The sequence below is a fragment of the Haliotis cracherodii genome, unplaced genomic scaffold (genome assembly GCF_022045235.1).
Source record: "Haliotis cracherodii isolate W230 unplaced genomic scaffold, xgHalCrac1.p SCAF_6, whole genome shotgun sequence".
NCBI classification, from domain to species: Eukaryota; Metazoa; Mollusca; class Gastropoda; order Lepetellida; family Haliotidae; genus Haliotis; species Haliotis cracherodii.
The window spans coordinates 31,764,846-31,784,529 of record NW_027266319.1 but is presented as its reverse complement, the minus strand read 5'-3'; the positions used below and the strand labels follow the sequence as shown (position 1 = coordinate 31,784,529).

The following is a 19,684-nucleotide window of genomic DNA, read 5'->3' as shown; positions in this document are numbered from 1 at the left end:
CGATAAAAATAGGGCAGATATGTAGTGTGAGGTTGATGTACAACAATACAGGCAGGTTTTTCAACATTCATTTGCTGTCGAGCCGATATTCTCTGGACTGGAGCAATTTTTATAATATCATTTAATAATTCTATTATTATCTCGGCATTGGGAAAAAAATACAACTTGAACTTGAAACTTGAAATGTACATATATGTTTTTATAATTCATTGAAAAAAATATTATAATTTTGAATAATATTATTTATATGTTTAATAATTTTATAAAATCTTGTGCAGATGTAGCACAAATTTCCTTCAGGGCAATAAAGTGTTATCTTCTCTATTTTCTTCTTCTTCTTTTAACTTCTTCAAACAACGTAATTTCACAAAGAAAACACGCATTCGTGACGAACTCGTGTTATTCCGGGAAAAGCCTATTGCAGATTTCGGAACGTGGCGAGTGGTGACGAATGAGAAATCACGAACACGGTGCCGTTGTACAAAACAATCTTAGCTCTACGACTGTCGGAAGTCTGTGTAAGGTATGGGAATTACGATCACTTTAGTGGTAAGATCGCTTAGTACAACGGCACCTGATTACATTGATGTCCACAATCACCTCTGACATCATTACATAAGGGAAATACGTCACAATGTCGAGTGACGTCACAATCAGCCCCCCAAAGCCTTTACCCAACATGGGTGAAGCAGGTTATGACTTTGCCTACCAGGAAAACTCGCAGGGCCTGGACAATGTGCCCCCACTGACTGACAGTCATACACCGAGATCATGAGGGCAGTGTGCCCCACTCCAGTCTTCGTGATGGAGGAGGCCCCCTCCCCCCGGAGTGTGGGGCGCAGCTACCAGAACCCACTGTACGTCAGGACCAGGGTATCTAAGGTACAAAGTAATGGGGGAAAAAAGGATTTAAAATTGAAATTATTCTGTGAAGTGAACTGGGCTGCATGAAATTATTAACCTTGGTGGTTAAATTTCAGTATACAGTAAACTACGGTTATAACGAACACACTTATAACGAACTAACGGATATAACGAACTAACTTTTTAGTACCGACTATATGCTGTAGTTATGCTGTATATCTGCTTATAACGAACTAAAATTATTAGTCCCTTTGAGTTCGTTATAACCGTAATTTATTGTACATTAGGAATAAGCTTTCTTTACTTATACTCCTGAAGTCGAAAATGAAATACATCGAAGACGTGAATTCCCATTTATTCTGAATCCATGACATAGCTGCTGTCATTATTTTTGTAATGTTTATCCAAAGCTGAAACAAAACAGATACCAAGAAATAGAAATAGAGGGATGTAAAAGGTAAAAATAAATTGCCAGAATATCGTTGTCAACTCAACTAAATAATTAATTGCCAGTAACTGGGCCTATTTCCATGAAACGCTTTTTATTTCAGGATAAGATTTAGTTTTAACAATACATCATTTACACATATAATTCTTCATTCGGCTCATGTGCAATCATTGCAAATTCATTAACACCAAGTCATGTTTGACTTTCCGGTGGTATATCGCCATGCGTCATGACGTTTGTTACCAGTCCTGGCGTTTGTGCATGCATCAACTTCATTTCTGATACGTTTTGTTTGTTTGTTGTTTAATATTCCAGCTATATGGCGGCGGTCTGTAAATAATCGAGTCTGGAAATGGCAGTTGGCCTGAGCCACGTAGTCTCCTTCAAGCTGACACTAACAATAACTATTTATGCAATAATTCCTGTTCTCTGTTTAGCTTTAGCAAATGCTGTTTTCGTAGGGGACACATGTGAACATTTAGCAAGAAAATATTTTTGGTTGTTTGCTGTTTGACGCCGCACTCAGCAATATTCCAGCTATGTGACGGCGGTCTGTACATAATCGAGTCTGGACCAGACAATCCAGTGACTGATATCATGAACATCGACCTCCGCAATTGGGATACGATGACATGCATCAACCAAGTCATCGAGTCTGACTACTACTACTACAACTACTACTACTACTACTACTACTACTACTACTACTACTACTACTACTACTACTACTACTTTGATTAAATATTATGTATATTTATCATGCAAATTGCTTCATAAAGATGCATGTTGACTGCTAATATATATTGTTATGTATATTATATGCTGACCTGTATGAACATGGGCCGGAGGCCTTCATTCTTCATGAATAAAGATCACTACTACTACTACTACTACTACTACTACTACTACTTAAAGTGACTAGCTAAAAGCGACGTATATTAAAAAAAATGTGTTAAGCAATTCACATCTAAACCTTTTCGGAAAGGGGTTCACGTGTCGAAAGCCGAGCCTATGTCGAAAGCCGAGCCTATGTCAAAAGCCGAGCCTACGTGACCCTTGGGTTCGGGAAAACCCCTTGTCCCCTCCCAGCAACCTTCAAGGGACATGCATCCTCCAGAGAAAGTCGCGCCCGCACCCTAGGGGCCTCAACCCGCAAGCTACCCCCAGGACCCCAATGCTAACAGCACGGCCAGAGGAGGTAAGTCGCAGCTTTAGCCAATATTGATATTAATCAATTCTACTTCAACAGGCAATTCTTTCCAACTATGAAGGGTGCCAACCCCACCCTCCCGTGAATCCCGAATACCATCTAATTTTTCAATCTGAGTCTCACCCCTGAACCATAAGTACAACTTAACACAAATCTCAAAAGCAATGAGGAAAGGGTGCGATTTGAAATTAACTACTTATTTTTTTTAAAATATGATATTATAAAGGAAACTTTAACGTACATCATCAATTACTTCTTCTTTTTAAATGCCGAATCTGAGCACCAATTACAATTTCATTTGTGTCCCCCGTACCACACTAGCGAGGCCCGAACACCCTCTTAACAGACCCCCGCGTACCAACACGGGGTTGGCAGACTCACTGTTGGTATACAAGATCTTCTGGGCAGTTACAAGGGAAAACGTCTACACATTCAAAGGGAGATTACTCCATCCAATGATCCTGAATAGGGGCGGTGCGACGGCCCACAATGGCCCGAACTTTAATAGAAAATAACGCGTTGGATAGCCTTTGTGATAAAAGGGTGTTTTATCTAAGAATCACGCTGCAAGTGATTAACGGATAGGTCGCACAATTTATATGTCATTACCATGTGTTCAGTGTTATGACATGTGTGAATGCATGCTTTTATTAACAATTATACCACCATTGGAACTTTTCAAACTCAGGCATACATACCAACATATATTTCATAAGAGCCTTTCAAACTTCAACACTTTTTGAATGCATATTTTGAACATTAGAAAATGTGGAGTTAAGATTGGATCAGCTCGGTGAATTCGATAGAGTGGCGATGTCTCATGGGCCCTCGTGCTCTTCTGTGACCAACTACTGAAACGACTGAATACTATATATTGGTGATGGTGTGATTGAAAACACTTCAGATCCCGATGACAATGTACCGTGATAATTCCGAGTGCTATGACTGGGGGTCGAGCGCAGAAAGTGAGTGGGAGGGGGATGACAGTATGCGCTCCCTCAGCGTCACCGGCAGGAACCCCGCCGCCAGCGACAGCAACGTCGTCGACTATCGTGATGTGAGTTACTGTGGTGTTACATACTTATCGTTACGTGAACATTAGTTTCAAAGCTCTGATATTGAGGGGATGTCATGAACAAATGACAAAGCGAAATGGGAGAGGTGGAGATTAAGACTATGTTGGTTGTCACGGACGACGGGTTGGAATCCCTACATGGCTAAATGACCGACAAGGAATGAAAATAACTTTAATTGGTATAACAATTAAAAATAGAAATTCCAGCTAATATTTCATCTGGCTATTAAATTACGTATTAATTATTTCATTTTGGACTGGTTATATTTTTCGTGCTGCTTCGTAATTCAAAATAGTTGCCTGGCCGCATTCAGTAAATATGCGGATGTGTAGTCTTGTATCTCGTCTGTCTGGTAATTGTAATCAGTGTAGCTTACTTTAATTGGTTGCTACAAGGGTAACTGTGGAAAAAATGTCACTGTTCCGGCCAGCCAGTTTTGTGTTACGTCCTACACCCGCCTTCATGCCGCCTTCTGTACCAGGTCCGTCTTCCCGATGTGCACCTGGCCTCAGAGACAAGGTCCGCCGTGCAGCAGAGTCGCAATAGGAACATGTCCCGGCCCTACAATCTCACACTCCTGCCCTCAAAGACGCTGAATGTGGGTGGACTTCACCTGCCCTTCCCCACCGAACCTCTCCGTGCTAATGGCAAGGTACGATTGTTGATTTCCTTGCTGGGCAACGAATATACAGCATGGCTATTAGTACACACGTATGTACTTCCGTCGGTTTTCAGTCCTTGATGCCAAACTTTGAAGAAATCCTTGCCTAATATGCAACTATTTGTATTTGCTTCACCTTCCGTATGCAAATCAAGACATTTAAATATTTTCTTTGCATTATTGTTTCAAAATTGAATGGAAACATACAGTATATAGGTGACAGTTTCAATCTCATGGAGGGACCACGGGTGGCCAAGTGGTCTAAGGCGCCGCGATTAGCTGTGCAGAGTTGCGTCCCTTAGGCACACCAGAAACCTATGATTGTGGGTTCGAATCCCGGTTCGCCCCGATTATGTTTCTAGGTTTGTCAGCACCATACCCATACTCGTGGGTTTCACCGAAGTGATAAACGTCTGAGACCTGCATCACTTCGGGGTTTCCTCCCACATTAAGCTGACACGCCGTGATATGATTGGAATACTGATAAAAGTGGCGTTAAATCCAACTCACTCACTCACTCACTCACTGGTCTCATGGTCAGTGTTGAAATCTAATATGTGGAACTTTTATACAGGATTACAAGCCTGGGAGAGTAGTGAACACGTCTTTTGACTGTTTCCGCTGCGAGCACCGGATGTCGGCACACGACAACCACCAGTGGCTGAAGTCAATACTCGTCTCATCCCGACTCCGAAGGACAAAGAAGCCTCCGAGCTACTCCAAAGGTAACATTAAGGACAAAGGACAAGGTATGATAAGGACCTTTTTATTCCACAACACCAGCACACCAATAGAGCCCCGAGTGCCTCTTTTAGAAAGTTATAGTTTCAGATGTGTTTTCACAAACGTTTTAACTGTATGTTTGTCGACCTCCCCAAAGCTATCGATTTTGTTAATAAAGATCTTCTTTGGTTTGTTCTACATTCATATGCAGTTGATGGGCAAATATTTGCTGTTATGAAAAATACTTATTCCAAACTTAAGCTTCAGAAATGATCAAAGTAGAATATTTTGAATTATTGCAACTATTTCAGTGGTGTTAGGCAAGGATGCATCGTAAATCCCCCCTTATTTTGATTGTTCATAACTCAGTTTGAAACTGATATCCTGCTGTTTGGAGATAGAGGAATATTCGTTAATTATTAACAGTTTTTTGTTGTGCTTGATCTATTCAAAAACTTGCAAGATAAGCAAAGACAAGATGCCATTTGATATGAGCTTTTTTCGTCATGAACAGTTTGATGTATTTGTCATGGTACATTACTTCCCTTCAAAGGTCATCCATGTTTCTATACATTCCTAGATAGTATTTTTATTACGAGTAAAACATAGCCCCATGAACTTAAAAGCTACAAAATTCATGCCATAGTCAATGCTGACATTCTGTCGGGAATATGCTGAGTGGCTCCCTTTCAGGTTCAGTTGACTTCATTGTATGCTTACAACAATTTTATCCTACAATGGATAGAGAGACCATTGTCTTCTCTTCCACCAGTCGAGATTTCCTGGGCGTTGTTCCCGCGGTACTGGAGCAACCAGTATCTCAGTCCCGAGCCGGAGATCCAGGTGAAGAGACCAGACACCCGCCCCATGACACAGACACCCGACACCATCTCCGGGCCATGGCGAGGGGACAACAGTCGGTCCATCTCAATCATCAACGGTCAGCTGACCAGGGAGGACCTGGGGGGTTTCCGTGGCTGCCATGGAAAGGGGCCGTGTCATTCTAAGATGAAGAAGAAGGAACAAATCACTCCTTGCAGGGCATGTAAATCCGGTAAAGGGAAATGAAAACAATTTATGAATCCGTAACCCGTTATAATTAGACAACTTCTTATTTTTTTCTTCACTTTAAAAAATATATATGTCCAATAGCCAGAGATTGATTTATTGATTTATTTATTGATTTATTTATTGATTTATTGATTTATTGATTGATTGATTGATTGATTGATTGATTGATTGATTGATTTATTTATTTTACTTCCTGCATGTCAACAGATACACAATTGGGAGTGAACTTCATGACGTATGGGGACCTGTGGGGCCACAGTGCTGATATAAAGAACGAGATCGCACGAGTGAACAGTCAGCTTTCTGAGAACAGAGCCCGTGAGAGCACATCTGTGACATCCCAAAGTGACAAGATTTCCAGGTTGTCTGTATACTCAAGAGAAGGACATGCCAGAGGAAATTCATCAGCCTTTGGGATCCCGATGAATATACACTGTAACACCCCAGTGGATGCCTACTATGAGCTGCACCATGAGACTAATGTTGATGGGAGGAACTATGATGAGGAAACCGATGGGATGAACACATTAACACCCGCCCAGAACAGCTTGGGCGAGGAAGATGAGTGTGGTCAGGAGGAGGAGCTTGAGGATTATCCCGAGGACCAGGATCAAAGATGCTTCAGTTTGGCCAGCAAAACGCCTTCCTGGTGCTCTGTTGTCAGTGAGGGCTATCAAAGAGCAATCCCAAGTGACTTCAATGATGTGTCTGCTAACGAATGCTATGAATCACATGGTAGTGACAATTATGGAGGGTCCACAAAGCAAGGGACATTCAACCAGATCGACTGCAACACGTCAGCTGTAGATAGATACTCGACTTTACAGGGAAGAGGAAAGAAGTCGTCACAAGGACAACGGAAAGAGTCCGTCAGTCCTATCAACTTTCAGTACCCCCAGCATAATAACGACGAAGACGGGTTCCTTCCGCATCACCATTGGCAGCATAGTGTTCCTGTGGTGCACGACAACTCTGGTGGTGAGTCGACAGGAGTTGGTGCAAGCCTGGATGACAGCCGGGTGTTGGGGGTATCAGATCATCAGCAGGAGCAACAGCTGGACATTGAAGATGAGGAGGAAGAAGACGAGGAGGATGATGGGGAGGCGGAGGACGAGGATCCTGATAATATGTTGCAAAATCCTCATTCCGAGTTTCTCCTCAAAATGCGTCAAGAAATGAACAGCAAACACACGGAACACCCATATCCTGGTATGTACAAACAATTGAATGAGTCGATGTTTTACTCCGTGCTATTACAGCTACATCAAGGCGATTTGTGAGTGAGTGAGTGAGTGAGTTGGGGTTAACGCCGCTTTTAACAGTATTCCAGTCATATCACGGCGTGTCAGCTTAATGTGGGAGGAAAGCTCCAAGTGATGCAGGTCTTAGACGTTTACCACTTCGGTGAAACCCACGAGCACGTGTATGGTGCTGACAAACCTTGAAACATAATCGGGGCGAACCGGGATTCGAACCCACAATAATAGGTTTCTGGCATGCCCAATTGCGGCGCCTCAGTCAACTGGGCCCCCCGTCCCGTTAGAAATGTCTCGAAATTTGTATTTTGATATATTAACCGTTAAAAAAACACAAAAAGTAGATCTGAAGAAACATCAAACATATATAGAATAGTCCGCGGTTCGAGACCTATATGCATATAAAATGCCGTTAAAATCTGTTTCGTCTGTATCGAGGTAACAATGTGAAAATGAATTTCAAAACTGTCTTATGTTTCAGAACTCCCGCAGCCTTTGGGTAAATATTTCTGCTATGCGCCTATTGTGGACAAGCGTTACAACAGATGGAAGAGACGGAAGCCAAAGAAACGTAAAAGAGTTGCCGTCAAGGTACACACCTACGACGGTAAGACATCTACAAGCACGTCAAACGAGAGCACAGCAGTGTCAGAGGAAGAGATCAATGGTAGAGAGTTAAAGATAGGAAAGCACGACAGGCGGGACGGGGCTAAGTGCCGAGGGAGAAATAACATGCAGCAGTCCACAGATGACACCAATCCTCAGGAGGCATTGGACGCAAGCGCCCAGCTTCGGCTTCACCCTGTTGTTGACCGGTCCGACTGGACCTCAGCCGAGGCGACCCAACTTCCGGACAGTACGGAAGCGTGTACGGATTCCAGCAAGAGCAGCCTGACCTCTCGGTCCAGTGGATCCTGTGGACCCGAACCTCGTTCCAAGGACAGTTTCATCACCCCCTCACCTGTGACCTTTGTGAACATAGACGACCTGTGTCCGTCTCCCACCAAGGAGCCTAGCAGTCCAGAATTGGAATACAGATGTCAAGTGCCGATCATCAAGCAGGATAGGGCACGCAGTAGGGTAGCTTCCATCCCGTCCAAAAACTACCATCGCACACAGAAGAGTCTACTGTCCCTGAGTCTCAGGGGACCGACTTTTGAACAAGGTTTGAGAATTACATTGGAACACATTTGAATTCATCCTCTATATCTCCAGGGCTTGCATTCCGCCCTTGATTTCTGTTTGCCAATTTGATTGGCTACGCTACAAGGTCTAACGTTCCAATCAGAATGCGAGTTATACACCAGCCTCAATGTTGGGTTTGCCAGTCTCATTGATTATGATAGAATTTTGCGAGAAATTCAACATTGAATAACCGTGTGACACGAAAAAGAAAACCCTCAAAAAATCTCTTTGATAGAAAGGATGTCCTTAAAAACTGGCAATTGCCTTGGTTCCTATATAATACGAGTTACCTCCCTTACCCTTTTCCCGACCAAGCTCCTTCCCAGCGGCAGACACCTTCGTTACACTCTCGGTAACCTATAGTATAGAGAGCTCCGCGAAAGGGCTATCGCTGTGAGGAGCTTATTCCCCGACCCTTATGTCGAAGTTTCATTGGTCGGTAAAATGTTCAGGTACGTTGAGATCGCAAGAATCACGGGAATAGGTCCAGGGGTTAAATGCGAGCCCTGGATATATAGGGGATGATTTGAATTTACCTTTACTGTATTTATCTCTATTCATGTAAGTCTACAAATGGCTCATTTGCACCTGTTATAGTCCCATTAGTTGCATTTCACCCGATTCCGGATGATACATTTGGTTCCCCGCAACCTTTGCTGAAGGCACTTGGTTGGACCGGTGGTCAGACTCGGGGCGATTTACATGGTTGATAGCGTGGTGATAACCCGATGCCGTTGTTCCTGATATTCCCTGTGAAAATTGAAAGTAGTTAAAAAAACTAAGCCGAGTAAGATAAATTTAGATTCCCACAAAAGAATGAGTGTGTTTTCACACCGATGCTAAATCTATTGCAGCTGTAACACGACACGGACACCACGATGAGACTTCGCATATCGTACCCAATAGGAGTAGGGAGCAGAACCCGGACATTTTGGTGCAACGCTTTACCCACTGGGCTACCCCAACCAGACATTTCACCTATTTAATTTAAATATAATAAAATAATTAAAATTGCTCAGTAGTTGAAATATGGTTTCTTTGATTTGGCAACATCCTCGTTCTCATATGTGAAAAACATACATTGTAGGCCCGAGGTGACTAACACGCTGCTTTTTTCCAGAGATGAGTACGATCGATAGGATGCAGGCTCCGCCGCGTGCAGGCGCTCGACTCCCCCTCCTGAAAACCCAGAGGGAACGGTTGGCGCGCAGCTCGGACATCTCACGTATCCCTAGCAACACTTCCTGTCTCAACAAGATTCAGCATCGGCTTGGCTGGAGAAAGAGGGGCATTTTAGAGCAGATCAGGTACTTCCGGTTTCATCCAATCTCATTAAAATCAGATCTTAGTTCTCGCTGTCGCTAAACAGAGATCTGAGGACATCCCATTACGGGTCACGTCAGAACGACCTTTCATCCGACCAATCAAAGCGTCGCTTACCAGATCATGAAAGTGACAGTCCAAATGTGTTTTCTAATCATGCATCCTCGTAAACGTTAATACGGGGTATTCCGAACGACAGTTACGGCCCGTACGACTGATTCCGTCAAAATCATCGTCTATCTCTCGCTTCCATGGGAGAAACATTTGAACGGAAGAAGCATTGCTCAATACGTGGGAAGCACTGCCATATAATCTCAACCATATATTAGACATTCCGGAATGTTCGTTTGTTCAGTTTTAAACATATTTTATCGAGAACATATTTTTCAAGCGTAGTCTGAAATGGAAGTCGCCAGGCTGAAACGAGTGTCGTAAAGCTCGAGAAAGCTGCTTTCCAATTGGCTGATGTCGACATCTTGTTAGTCATTTCAGTGGTCGGCCAAAGTTCTCGAAAGGTCGTTTGACGTGAGCCGTAATCGGATGTCCTCAGATCTTTGTTTAGCGGCAGCGAGAACTAAGATCTGATTTTAATGAGATTGGGTTTCATCACACTCTTGCTGTAGAAGGTGATCAGATAAGGGGTGTTCCTTGATTAAGTGCACTTGATAAATGTCAGAAACCTGCATCACTTCGGGCTTTCCTCCCTCATAAAGCTGACACGCCGTGAAATACTGTTGAAAGCGGTGCTAAACCCAATCTCATTAAACTGATACCTTAGTTCTCGCTACCGCTAAACAAAGATCTGAGGACATCCCATTAGGGGTCACGTCAGAACGACCTTTCATCCAATTCAGAGCGTCGCTTACCAGATCATGAAAGTGACAGTCAGAATGTGATTTCTAATCATGCAACCTCGAAATATTTAACACGGGGTATTCCGAACGACAGTTACGGGTTTAACGACTGAATCCATACTAGACTGAATCCATCTGGACTATCTATTAGCCATTCCACAATGTTCATTTGTTCAGGTTTCAAATTTGAAATCGAGAATTTGTCAAAATATGTTTCGAAGCGTAGTCGCCAATTTGCAATTAGTGCCGTAAAGCACGAGAAAGCTGTCTTCTGGTTGGTCATTCCATTGGTGGGTCAAAGTTCGCGCAAGGTCGGTCTGACATGTCCCGTAATGGGATGTCCTCAGATCTTTGTTTAGCGGTAGCGAGAACTAAGAACTGGTTTTAATGAAATTGTGTTAAACCCAACTCACACTCATACGGTTGCAGTCCGCATTATCCGGGTGATCTGTAAATAATCGAGTCCTCGAAAGTGAACCCCTGGTTGATAGCGTAACAATGCATTACAGTACCCGACTCCCAAGGTGTGCGCTTACGACAAGACTTTGATCTGTAAAGTGGGTCGACTGAGTCATATGTACTATTATATGTAACAACATGAAGATAACACTCTTCCAGGTCCCCGTTCGGAAAAAAACATCCATAAAGCAAAGACTAGAGCAGTTCTGTGTGAACACAATTGATAAAAGGGACAGTATTAGCGATAAGAATGTTATGTGAGACAAAGCGATCTTATCACTGCGACTATCACCCTCATGGAGTTTTCGGGTTAGAATAGCTCCCCATCAACCGACGCTGGTCGTAAGAGGCAACAGCGTGGATTGGGTGGTCAGGATGGGCAACTTGATTGATCGGGTGGTTGTTCACAATATCGATCACCGGATTGTCTGATCCAGACTCGATTATTTACAGGCCGCGGTTATATAGTTGTGGAGTGCGGTGTTCAATAACAAACAAACAAGCAAACAGTAGTTGTTTAACAAGGGCCTGATGAATGAGATGGACTAAAATCATGTAAAACTACTAGGAATTAAATCTCCGCAACCCTGTCATACACAAGAGTGAGTATGATTTTACGCCGCTTTTTATAGCACTATTCCTGCAATATCACGGCGGGAAAACACCAGAAATGGGTTTCACACTTTGTACCCATGATATCCAAGAGAATGAAAGTGTGAGTGAATGTTGTTTAACGCCACAATCAGCAATATATTACTGCAATAACACGTTGGCAACCGGTGCACGCAAAATAACGGCCGGGTCATGACTCCTAATCAGCCAAACTCGGTTCCAAAACACCCGTTCTCTATAAATGGACTCTTACAAACAAAACAAAAAGAAGCTATTAGTGACCCATTCTGCGCCGGAATCACCATGGGGTTCCTGCCACATGCAACAGCATCAAACACATGTCTCTTTACATTTTTCGATCGTTTCCAGTACCGCGGACCTGAAGCTGTCAGCCGAGAGGTGCGTCATATCCTCACCCCCACAGAGTCCGGTCTCCCTTCCCCGGGTCACCAGGGCAAGCAGCAAGCACAAGTCGGCCATCCCCAGGCATACCAAAGCTTCGCGTGAGGAGAAGTTCTCTACGGTCGTCCGTGGTCAGAAGCAGGGTTCTACTGAAAAGAAGCATGCAAATAGACGTATGTGTAAGAGCGTTCATTGTAGTATTCTAGCTACAGTAACCCCATTCCCTTCATTTGTTCATAGTTTAATACAGTCATGCCCCGCTTATACGGACTTCAGATATCCGGAAACCTCGGTCCCCGAACGATTTTCATTCAAAACGAAATAATTACTATATAAATTTACCCGTATATCCGGAAATTCAGTTTCCGGAACCGGACGGTCATTTTCATACACAAAACACTGAAATGCAGTTATACGGAAATTCGTTTATACGGACGAATTGTGAAATGACGCAAGTGTCCGTATAAACGAGGCACGACTGTATCACTGTTTCTATTGTCCCTACTGGGGAGTACACATTGTCCCGTTAGAGTGAGTGTGTTTAACGCCGCTTTTAACAGTATTCCAGTCATATCAGGGCGTGTCAGCTTAATGTGGGAGGAAAGCCTGAAGTGCTGCAGGTCTAAGACGTTTACCACTTCGGTGAAACCCACGAGCACTTGTCAGTAAGAATCGACCGAACCACGATCATATGTTTCTAGGGTGCCCAAGGGACACAACTCTGCACGGCAAATGGCATCGCCTCAGACGCCTGGGTCATCTGTGAGTGAGTGAGTGAGTTGGGTTTTAATGCCGCTTTTATACTCGTCACGATATGGCTGAAATATTGCTGATGTGATGTAAAGCATACACTCACTCACTTTAACAGTATCCCAGTTATATCACGGCGTGGCAGCTTAATGTGGGAGGAAACCCCGAAGTGATGCAGGTCTTAGACGATTAGAAAATACTTTGGAAACATAATCGGAGCAAACCGGGATTCGAACCCACAATTATAGGTTTCTGGCATGCCCAAGGGACGCAACTGCACAGCGAATTGCAGCGCCTTAGACGACTGGGCCCCGTCCCGTTAGAAATGTCTGCAACTCTGAATATTGATTCCAGGTTGAAAACGAAAATCGCTGATGTCTTCGTGACACCGCCATTTCTTTTTCCAAAACCCGTACCGGTTTATATTTTCAACCTGGAATCCTCAAGAATGGCAGACCTCTCGTTCTATGGACGATCCATAGCTCACAAAACTATCACATGTTATACGTAGTCATTAAGTAAGAGACTGATGTGTATATTTTAAAAATATTTTATAATTTGAAGCCAATCTGATAAGTGCGCTGTAAATGCTACAAAGTACATTAGCAAACTTTCCTCTCCGTATCCCCGGTTGTGACATGCAGAAAAAAACCAAAGTGATATTAAACGAGGAACGGGGGATACGGAAATCGAAACATTCCTGTCATGCCCTAGGATGACGCTGATATTTCTTACAATGAACTACCATTTAATTGTAGACATCATGGCGCTCAGAAACGACAGGATGTTTCCATAACGATATAATGGCCGGCTCGTACTGTTCGTTTTAAATTCGTTTTTGAGATACAAAAATCAGATGTTCTTGTCTGAATGATTCACTCCAACCGAGAACTTGGAAGCCTCGCCGCCCAAATCATTAACCTGATGCTAGGTTAACATGCAGTCCAAAAACCTCAGACAATTCATACAAGTTGAAGGTCCAAAATGGCGGCTACCTTCCTGATAAGCTTCGATGATCGGTAAAGTAGTCATCATTTATGACCTTTATTTTGTATGCATCTTCTGAGGGTTTTGAAATGCATTTTTAACTCTTAACACGACCTCGGATCTTCACAAGGAGAAGTATCGGATCAGGTAAAATATCTGATTTAACGAGCTCGACATAGATCTTGTAGGGCGAGGTGAATTATTTACTCATATTGCGACGTGCACGAACGTGTGTACCTAAATGGCTGTTTGTAGTGCATTACAATTTAATCCAATTCGTTGGTTTCACCAAAATGGTAAACATCTAAGACCTGCTTCACTTCGTTTTTTCCCCCCTTTAAAGCTGACACGCTGTGGTATAACTGGAATACTGTTCAAAGCGGCGTTAAACCCAATTTACTTAATCCGATTACACACGTACTTTGATGGAAAAATAATACACTGGCTGGTCGAGGATGCCCTGAGAATAGTCATTCCTCCGAAGGGGGACCAGTGTGTACCTGATGATTTACGTGGGTGCAGTTTCAGGGTCATCGGGTCACGGCGTGCGGAGCGAGTACGTGACAGCTAGGGAGAGCGACACAGAGGGGGACCCACCCTTTACCCTGAAGGACCTTCTCTCCACACTCCCAGACAAAAAATCTACCACCCAGAGAACAGTAAGTGTGCTGAATCTATTGGCTTGGTTATGTGAGTGAGAGAGAGAGGGTATAGTTCTACGACGCTTTTAGCAATATTCCAGCAATATCACGGCGGGGGACATCAGAAATGGGCTTCACACATTGTACTCACGTCGGGAATCTAACCCGGGTATCTGCGTGACGAGCGAACGCTCTAACCACTAGGCTACCTGACCACTCTTACCTATGTGTCCGTGGAGGAAAAGCTATCAACAGGCGTTGTGTCAGGGGCCAACCAGTTTCATCTTTGGATTTTCCTGGTTGCCCAGTAGTCTGATTGTGTGTGTCGCACTCTATGACGGCGGAGTCTGGACCAGACAATTGATACCATGAACATTTGACCCAAGCAGCTGAGATCCGATGACATGCAATTAACCAAGTCACCGAGTCTGACCACACGATCCATTTTGTCGCCTCTTAAGACCCGGAATTTCCCCCCGAGCCCCAGCCTTCAAAAGGCGCCGCTATGCGAGTAGAGTTAGTTAATTCCTTGAGTTCAGAGTCGCACTGTGTATGGTCGGTCACATCACTTATGCTTATGGATTTCACTAAATGACGACCTGCGTTACTCTGGATCTTCCTCCGACACCAATTGAAACACCGTTCCTCAGACTTTTGTCTAAATATATGAATGGCAACATGGTTGCATCAGTCCCGAGATCGCGTCACAAAGTCTTCCCATCTACCCCACGACAGTCGCAGCACTGAGGTGACTTGGTAACCCTGGGTCTGATTGTTTGTTGTTTAACGCCGCTGTCAGCAGTATAACGGCGGTCTGTAAATGATCCAGTACCGACCCGACAATCCACACCGATCCATTTGTCGTCTCTTATGCCCCCATTTCACTACAACCACGAATATCCCGAATAGGATTTTTTTCATGTTCGTAGATTAATCTCAATCATTTCTTGAAGTTCTTAAATGAATCTTATTTGATTCCCAAACATTCGTACACTTCGCAGGAGTTGGTCGAATCGGCGAGAAAGTTTTTGTTTGTCTAAAACTTTCGTGGATGCATGGGTCCCCGAATTGCAATTTCGTGTATCGTAATCGATTCTTTTGCATTCTTGGCTATTCTTAACAATTCGTGGCTCCCAAAAATTTCTTGTCCTCAACCGAAAACATCCCGAAACAGCCACGAATGTCCCGAGTCAACTACGAATCGTGTAATAATTAAGTAAGAACGACAATCGGCATATTCGTAACTTAGTCGTAGGTGATTCTTACAATTCGTGCGTGATCCGTACACGAATATTGTAATTCGTACGTTTCGTGATGATTCCGCCAATAATGGAAACTTTCGTGTCTAATCGGGTTGAAAAATATGAAGAATGCCAGGAATGGGTTAAGAATTTCGAAAGTTTCCGATCCGAGGTGATTCGGGATAGTCCTGGTCGTAGTGAAGGGCTCATACCGACCAGCAATACACCGGAAACATATGTTTTTAAGTCAACTGACACAATGACTGTACATCAATTTGTCCGAGCAATTGATGAAAATAACATTCCAAGATGGCTGCCGTGGAGATGTCGAAATTGTGAAGGTCAAAGGTCATGCGTGGGTCGAAAGAAACGTTCCAAATAATTGGGATAATATGTATTTTATATATATTTCGCGTACCACATACGAAGGTAATAGTCAGTTTTGTTGTATTGCATGACGTCATAGAGGTATGGCAACAATTGAGATGTCATCGTATCCCAATTGCGAGGATTCATGCTCATGATATCAATCACTGGATTGTCTGGACTAGACTCGATTATTTACAGACCGCCGTCATCTAGATAGAATATTGTCCAGTGCGGCGTTAAACAACAAACAAACAAACATCTGTCTCAACAATATTTACATGGTATCAAATTGTCTCGAAATATCCCATAATCCTAAGAAGCTTATTTTCTGATGTTTCCTCAGAAACAAAAGAAGTCTCCCCCCATACAGCAACTGAGCAACTTCTTCGCCAGCAACTTCGTTAAAGGGAGTTTTCGGCACAAACGGAAGCTTAAGCGCCCCCACGTGGACCGCAGTATCTCGGCACTGTCCTTCACCCCAGCCTTCACCTTCTCCGTCTACACGCTGCCGCACGGCTACAGGTCGCGCAACAACCAAATGGGCGGGGCTACAAACTAGCCACGAGTTTTCATTGCAAATGGTTCCATTTGTTGACAAGTGGGAATTGTAAGGTTGTGATTTTTATTTTTAGGTCTGTTTGAAACATTAAACCAGGATGCTGGTAAACTGTAATCATATTGAATTTATTGGATATTTTTTTATGATTTGAAATATCTTTTGGCTTAAAATAACATTTAAAATAATTTTAAGTAATTGTATCATCGAACATATATGTGTCAGAGAACTGAGCTTAGGTCAAGATATGATAAATTTTATTTTTATTGTGTGAAATATGTGTAACTGAGAGATAATTGTGGCCATGTTGTTAATATAAGAGGTATGAAGGATATGACAATGATATACACAATTGTTTAATCATAATATATATTTAAGATTTCATTTTGAAATACGCTGTGGGTACAGATTTAATATTTTAATGTTTTAAAAGACATTCAATATATCGATTTTTATAATTGTATACTCCATCACCTTTTTACGTTTAACACCATGACACTAGAGTATTCCTGGCACTAGCAGGGTATTCCTGCACTAGCTACAGGTAGAATTATAGGTACTAATTACTGTGACGGGTTTGAGCAGTATCACAACACGGGCTTGGTTTGGAATGTTTACTAGTGTCCTTGTGTATGTAGTACAATAATGTATAACATGGTATATAAAACAACATGGCACATAATGCAACGAAATAAATCATACAAATTATATATATATATATATATGTGTGTGTCATGTTGTCATTGATATAAGCTACACTTTCAAGAACAGGCGCAACCCGATAGGATAAACTGGATGGCATCTGCAATACAAATGTACCAGCTGATGTTTGCAAACCGACGAAATAATCCAGAAAACAACCTATAACAAATAGCAAACGACAACGAAGATGTGTATGGGCGATGGCGTAATCCCCATACACTACTGACGTCACGTATGACGTAGTTTGCGCACAGAAAGCGGGCAATGCTGTAATGTAAACAATACCACATGTTTCTACAGTACCCAAAACCATGCAGTAATAATAGACTACACTTCCCCCACCCTCGTTAAGAAGTACCCCTAATATGTTAAAATGCATTTCAAATGAAAAGCAGCCGGGCTTGAGCAATAATAAACTATTTAACCCAAACTGTAGCACCGCCAGTTGTATAATGGCTTGCAGCAGATTGTCTCGGAGTGTGATTATGGTCCACTTCATTTCGTTATCACTTTGTTTGTTTGTTTCTTGTTTAACACCGCACTCAGCAATATCCCTGCTATATGATGGCGGTCTGTAAATAATCGAGTCTGGGCCACACAATCAAGTGACTGACATCATGAGCATCGATCCACGCAATTGGGATACGATGACATGCATGAACCAAGTCAGCGAGCCTGACCACAAGATCCTGTTAGTGGCCTCTTACGACAAGGATAGTCGCCATTTACAGCAAGCATGGGTTCCTGAAGACCTATATTCTACCCCGGGTCGTTATCACTTTCTGCTGGACATTAATGTTTTGTTGTCTCTATTCTAATTACCTGAAATAACACGAAACAAAACAAACACATGAAGTCCCTGTTCTGAAATACTAAAAACCTCATCCTCCACGTTAGAGGTGTTATGTCAAGTCATAACATCTGTAACTATGGTAACCTGATCACATTGTCAAAATAAGCATACAGTAAACTACGGTTATAACGAACACGCTTATAACGAACTGACCGACATAACGAACTTTTTTTTTAGTCCCGTCCATTTGATGTATATATGTTGTATATATGCTTATAACGAACCACGGTTATAACGAACTAAAATTGGCGGTCCCTTTGAGTTCGTTATAACCGTAGTTTACTGTATGTCAAAGTCCGAGTTTCCACGGTTGCCTCCGTTCTCTGATGGAATATCATCGTTCAATGAATGCCATAACTTGTCTCATGTTCAGTGACGGTGCAGTCACTTCTGATACTAATTGCCGCTGATCAATTTCAGCATCTGGCTCAGTCGCTTTAAATCCAATGCAAGTTACATCTGGTACAAGAGGCAATGGGTCTTCTTTGGGTGAAACATCCCTTCCTCAGGAGCCAGTTTCCCCTTCCTGTTGATCACGCCTGTGAAACCTGAATCTTCCCCCTATCATCAAAGGTTTCCGCGATAGGCGTCCTTGCAAAGTTTGTATTTGCTCATCCCAGGTTTTATCAGCAGGCCAAACTTTTCAACGGTCCATACGTAGCTGCACCAACCATGCTGACAAATATGGCCACCCTTTTCTTGTTCATATCTTTAGCGATGATAAACTGACTGACGTGTAAGCTTCAAAATGTTCTTTCGAACTGTCAATTCACCAATCTTGCCGACCAATGCTATTGTGAGGGTATAAGGAACCACCTTGACGCGAGTATTTCAAATAACAAAGAAGACCCGTAATCGTTTACGAATACGTGATCCCCCAGGCCATACACTGATGACGTATGACGTAGTTTTCACACAAAAGGCGTGACACTGCTTTAGTGGAAATCATATCACGTGCTTCTACAGCACCCAATAGCATGCAGTAATAACGTACTACACCTATGATTGAAAATACATGGTCTTGAAAAAACTCAGAGGTGCATTTATGCCTAAAACCTTACACACAGAATTTCTTTTTGAATTTTACATTTTTCCAAATGGCAACCGTGACATCACAGACAAAAATACCATAAATTTAATTGTAGGAATTCATTGTCTGAGAATTTATTTTTTTCCTTTTCGTCTGCTCTTTGTGAAACCTGCATCACAGCATCAGGCATAGGTTATGGAGGTTTGAGGTGAGGTTAAATGGGGTATAAAGTCATGTTTAGGATAAGTGTGTGTTAACGCTGGTTTTATAGCGCTACCATGCTGCAGTTTAACATCGACACCCCATTCAGAAACAGTATACTGAATCTGGAGACGACCAGTCTTTGTTTTATTCTCTTAATGCCAAGCGCCAGGCAGGGAAACTATTATCATTTAACACCTTTTGGTATGA

General features: G+C 42.8%; 1 protein-coding gene across 1 annotated transcript; it reads left to right on the top strand.

The window, feature by feature from the left end:
* Positions 1-771: 771 nt before the first annotated feature.
* On the top strand, positions 772-16,691 carry LOC139444612 (uncharacterized). The gene is made up of 12 exons (XM_071225521.1): positions 772-882; positions 2,298-2,510; positions 3,427-3,579; positions 4,080-4,250; positions 4,834-4,984; positions 5,755-6,036; positions 6,261-7,262; positions 7,791-8,474; positions 9,615-9,801; positions 12,112-12,317; positions 14,410-14,540; positions 16,476-16,691. The coding sequence occupies exons 1-12, from the start codon at positions 772-774 to the stop codon at positions 16,689-16,691; spliced, it is 3,507 nt and encodes a 1,168-aa protein (XP_071081622.1).
* Positions 16,692-19,684: the final 2,993 nt, after the last annotated feature.

Excerpts from the sequence above, each read along its gene's own strand:
- LOC139444612 (XM_071225521.1), top strand. The coding sequence starts at position 772 with ATGAGGGCAGTGTGCCCCACTCCAGTCTTCGTGATGGAGGAGGCCCCC. Across the intron at positions 2,511-3,426 it reads TAACAGCACGGCCAGAGGAG|ATCCCGATGACAATGTACCG; the intron begins GTAAGTCGCAGC and ends AAAACACTTCAG. Across the intron at positions 4,251-4,833 it reads CTCTCCGTGCTAATGGCAAG|GATTACAAGCCTGGGAGAGT; the intron begins GTACGATTGTTG and ends ACTTTTATACAG.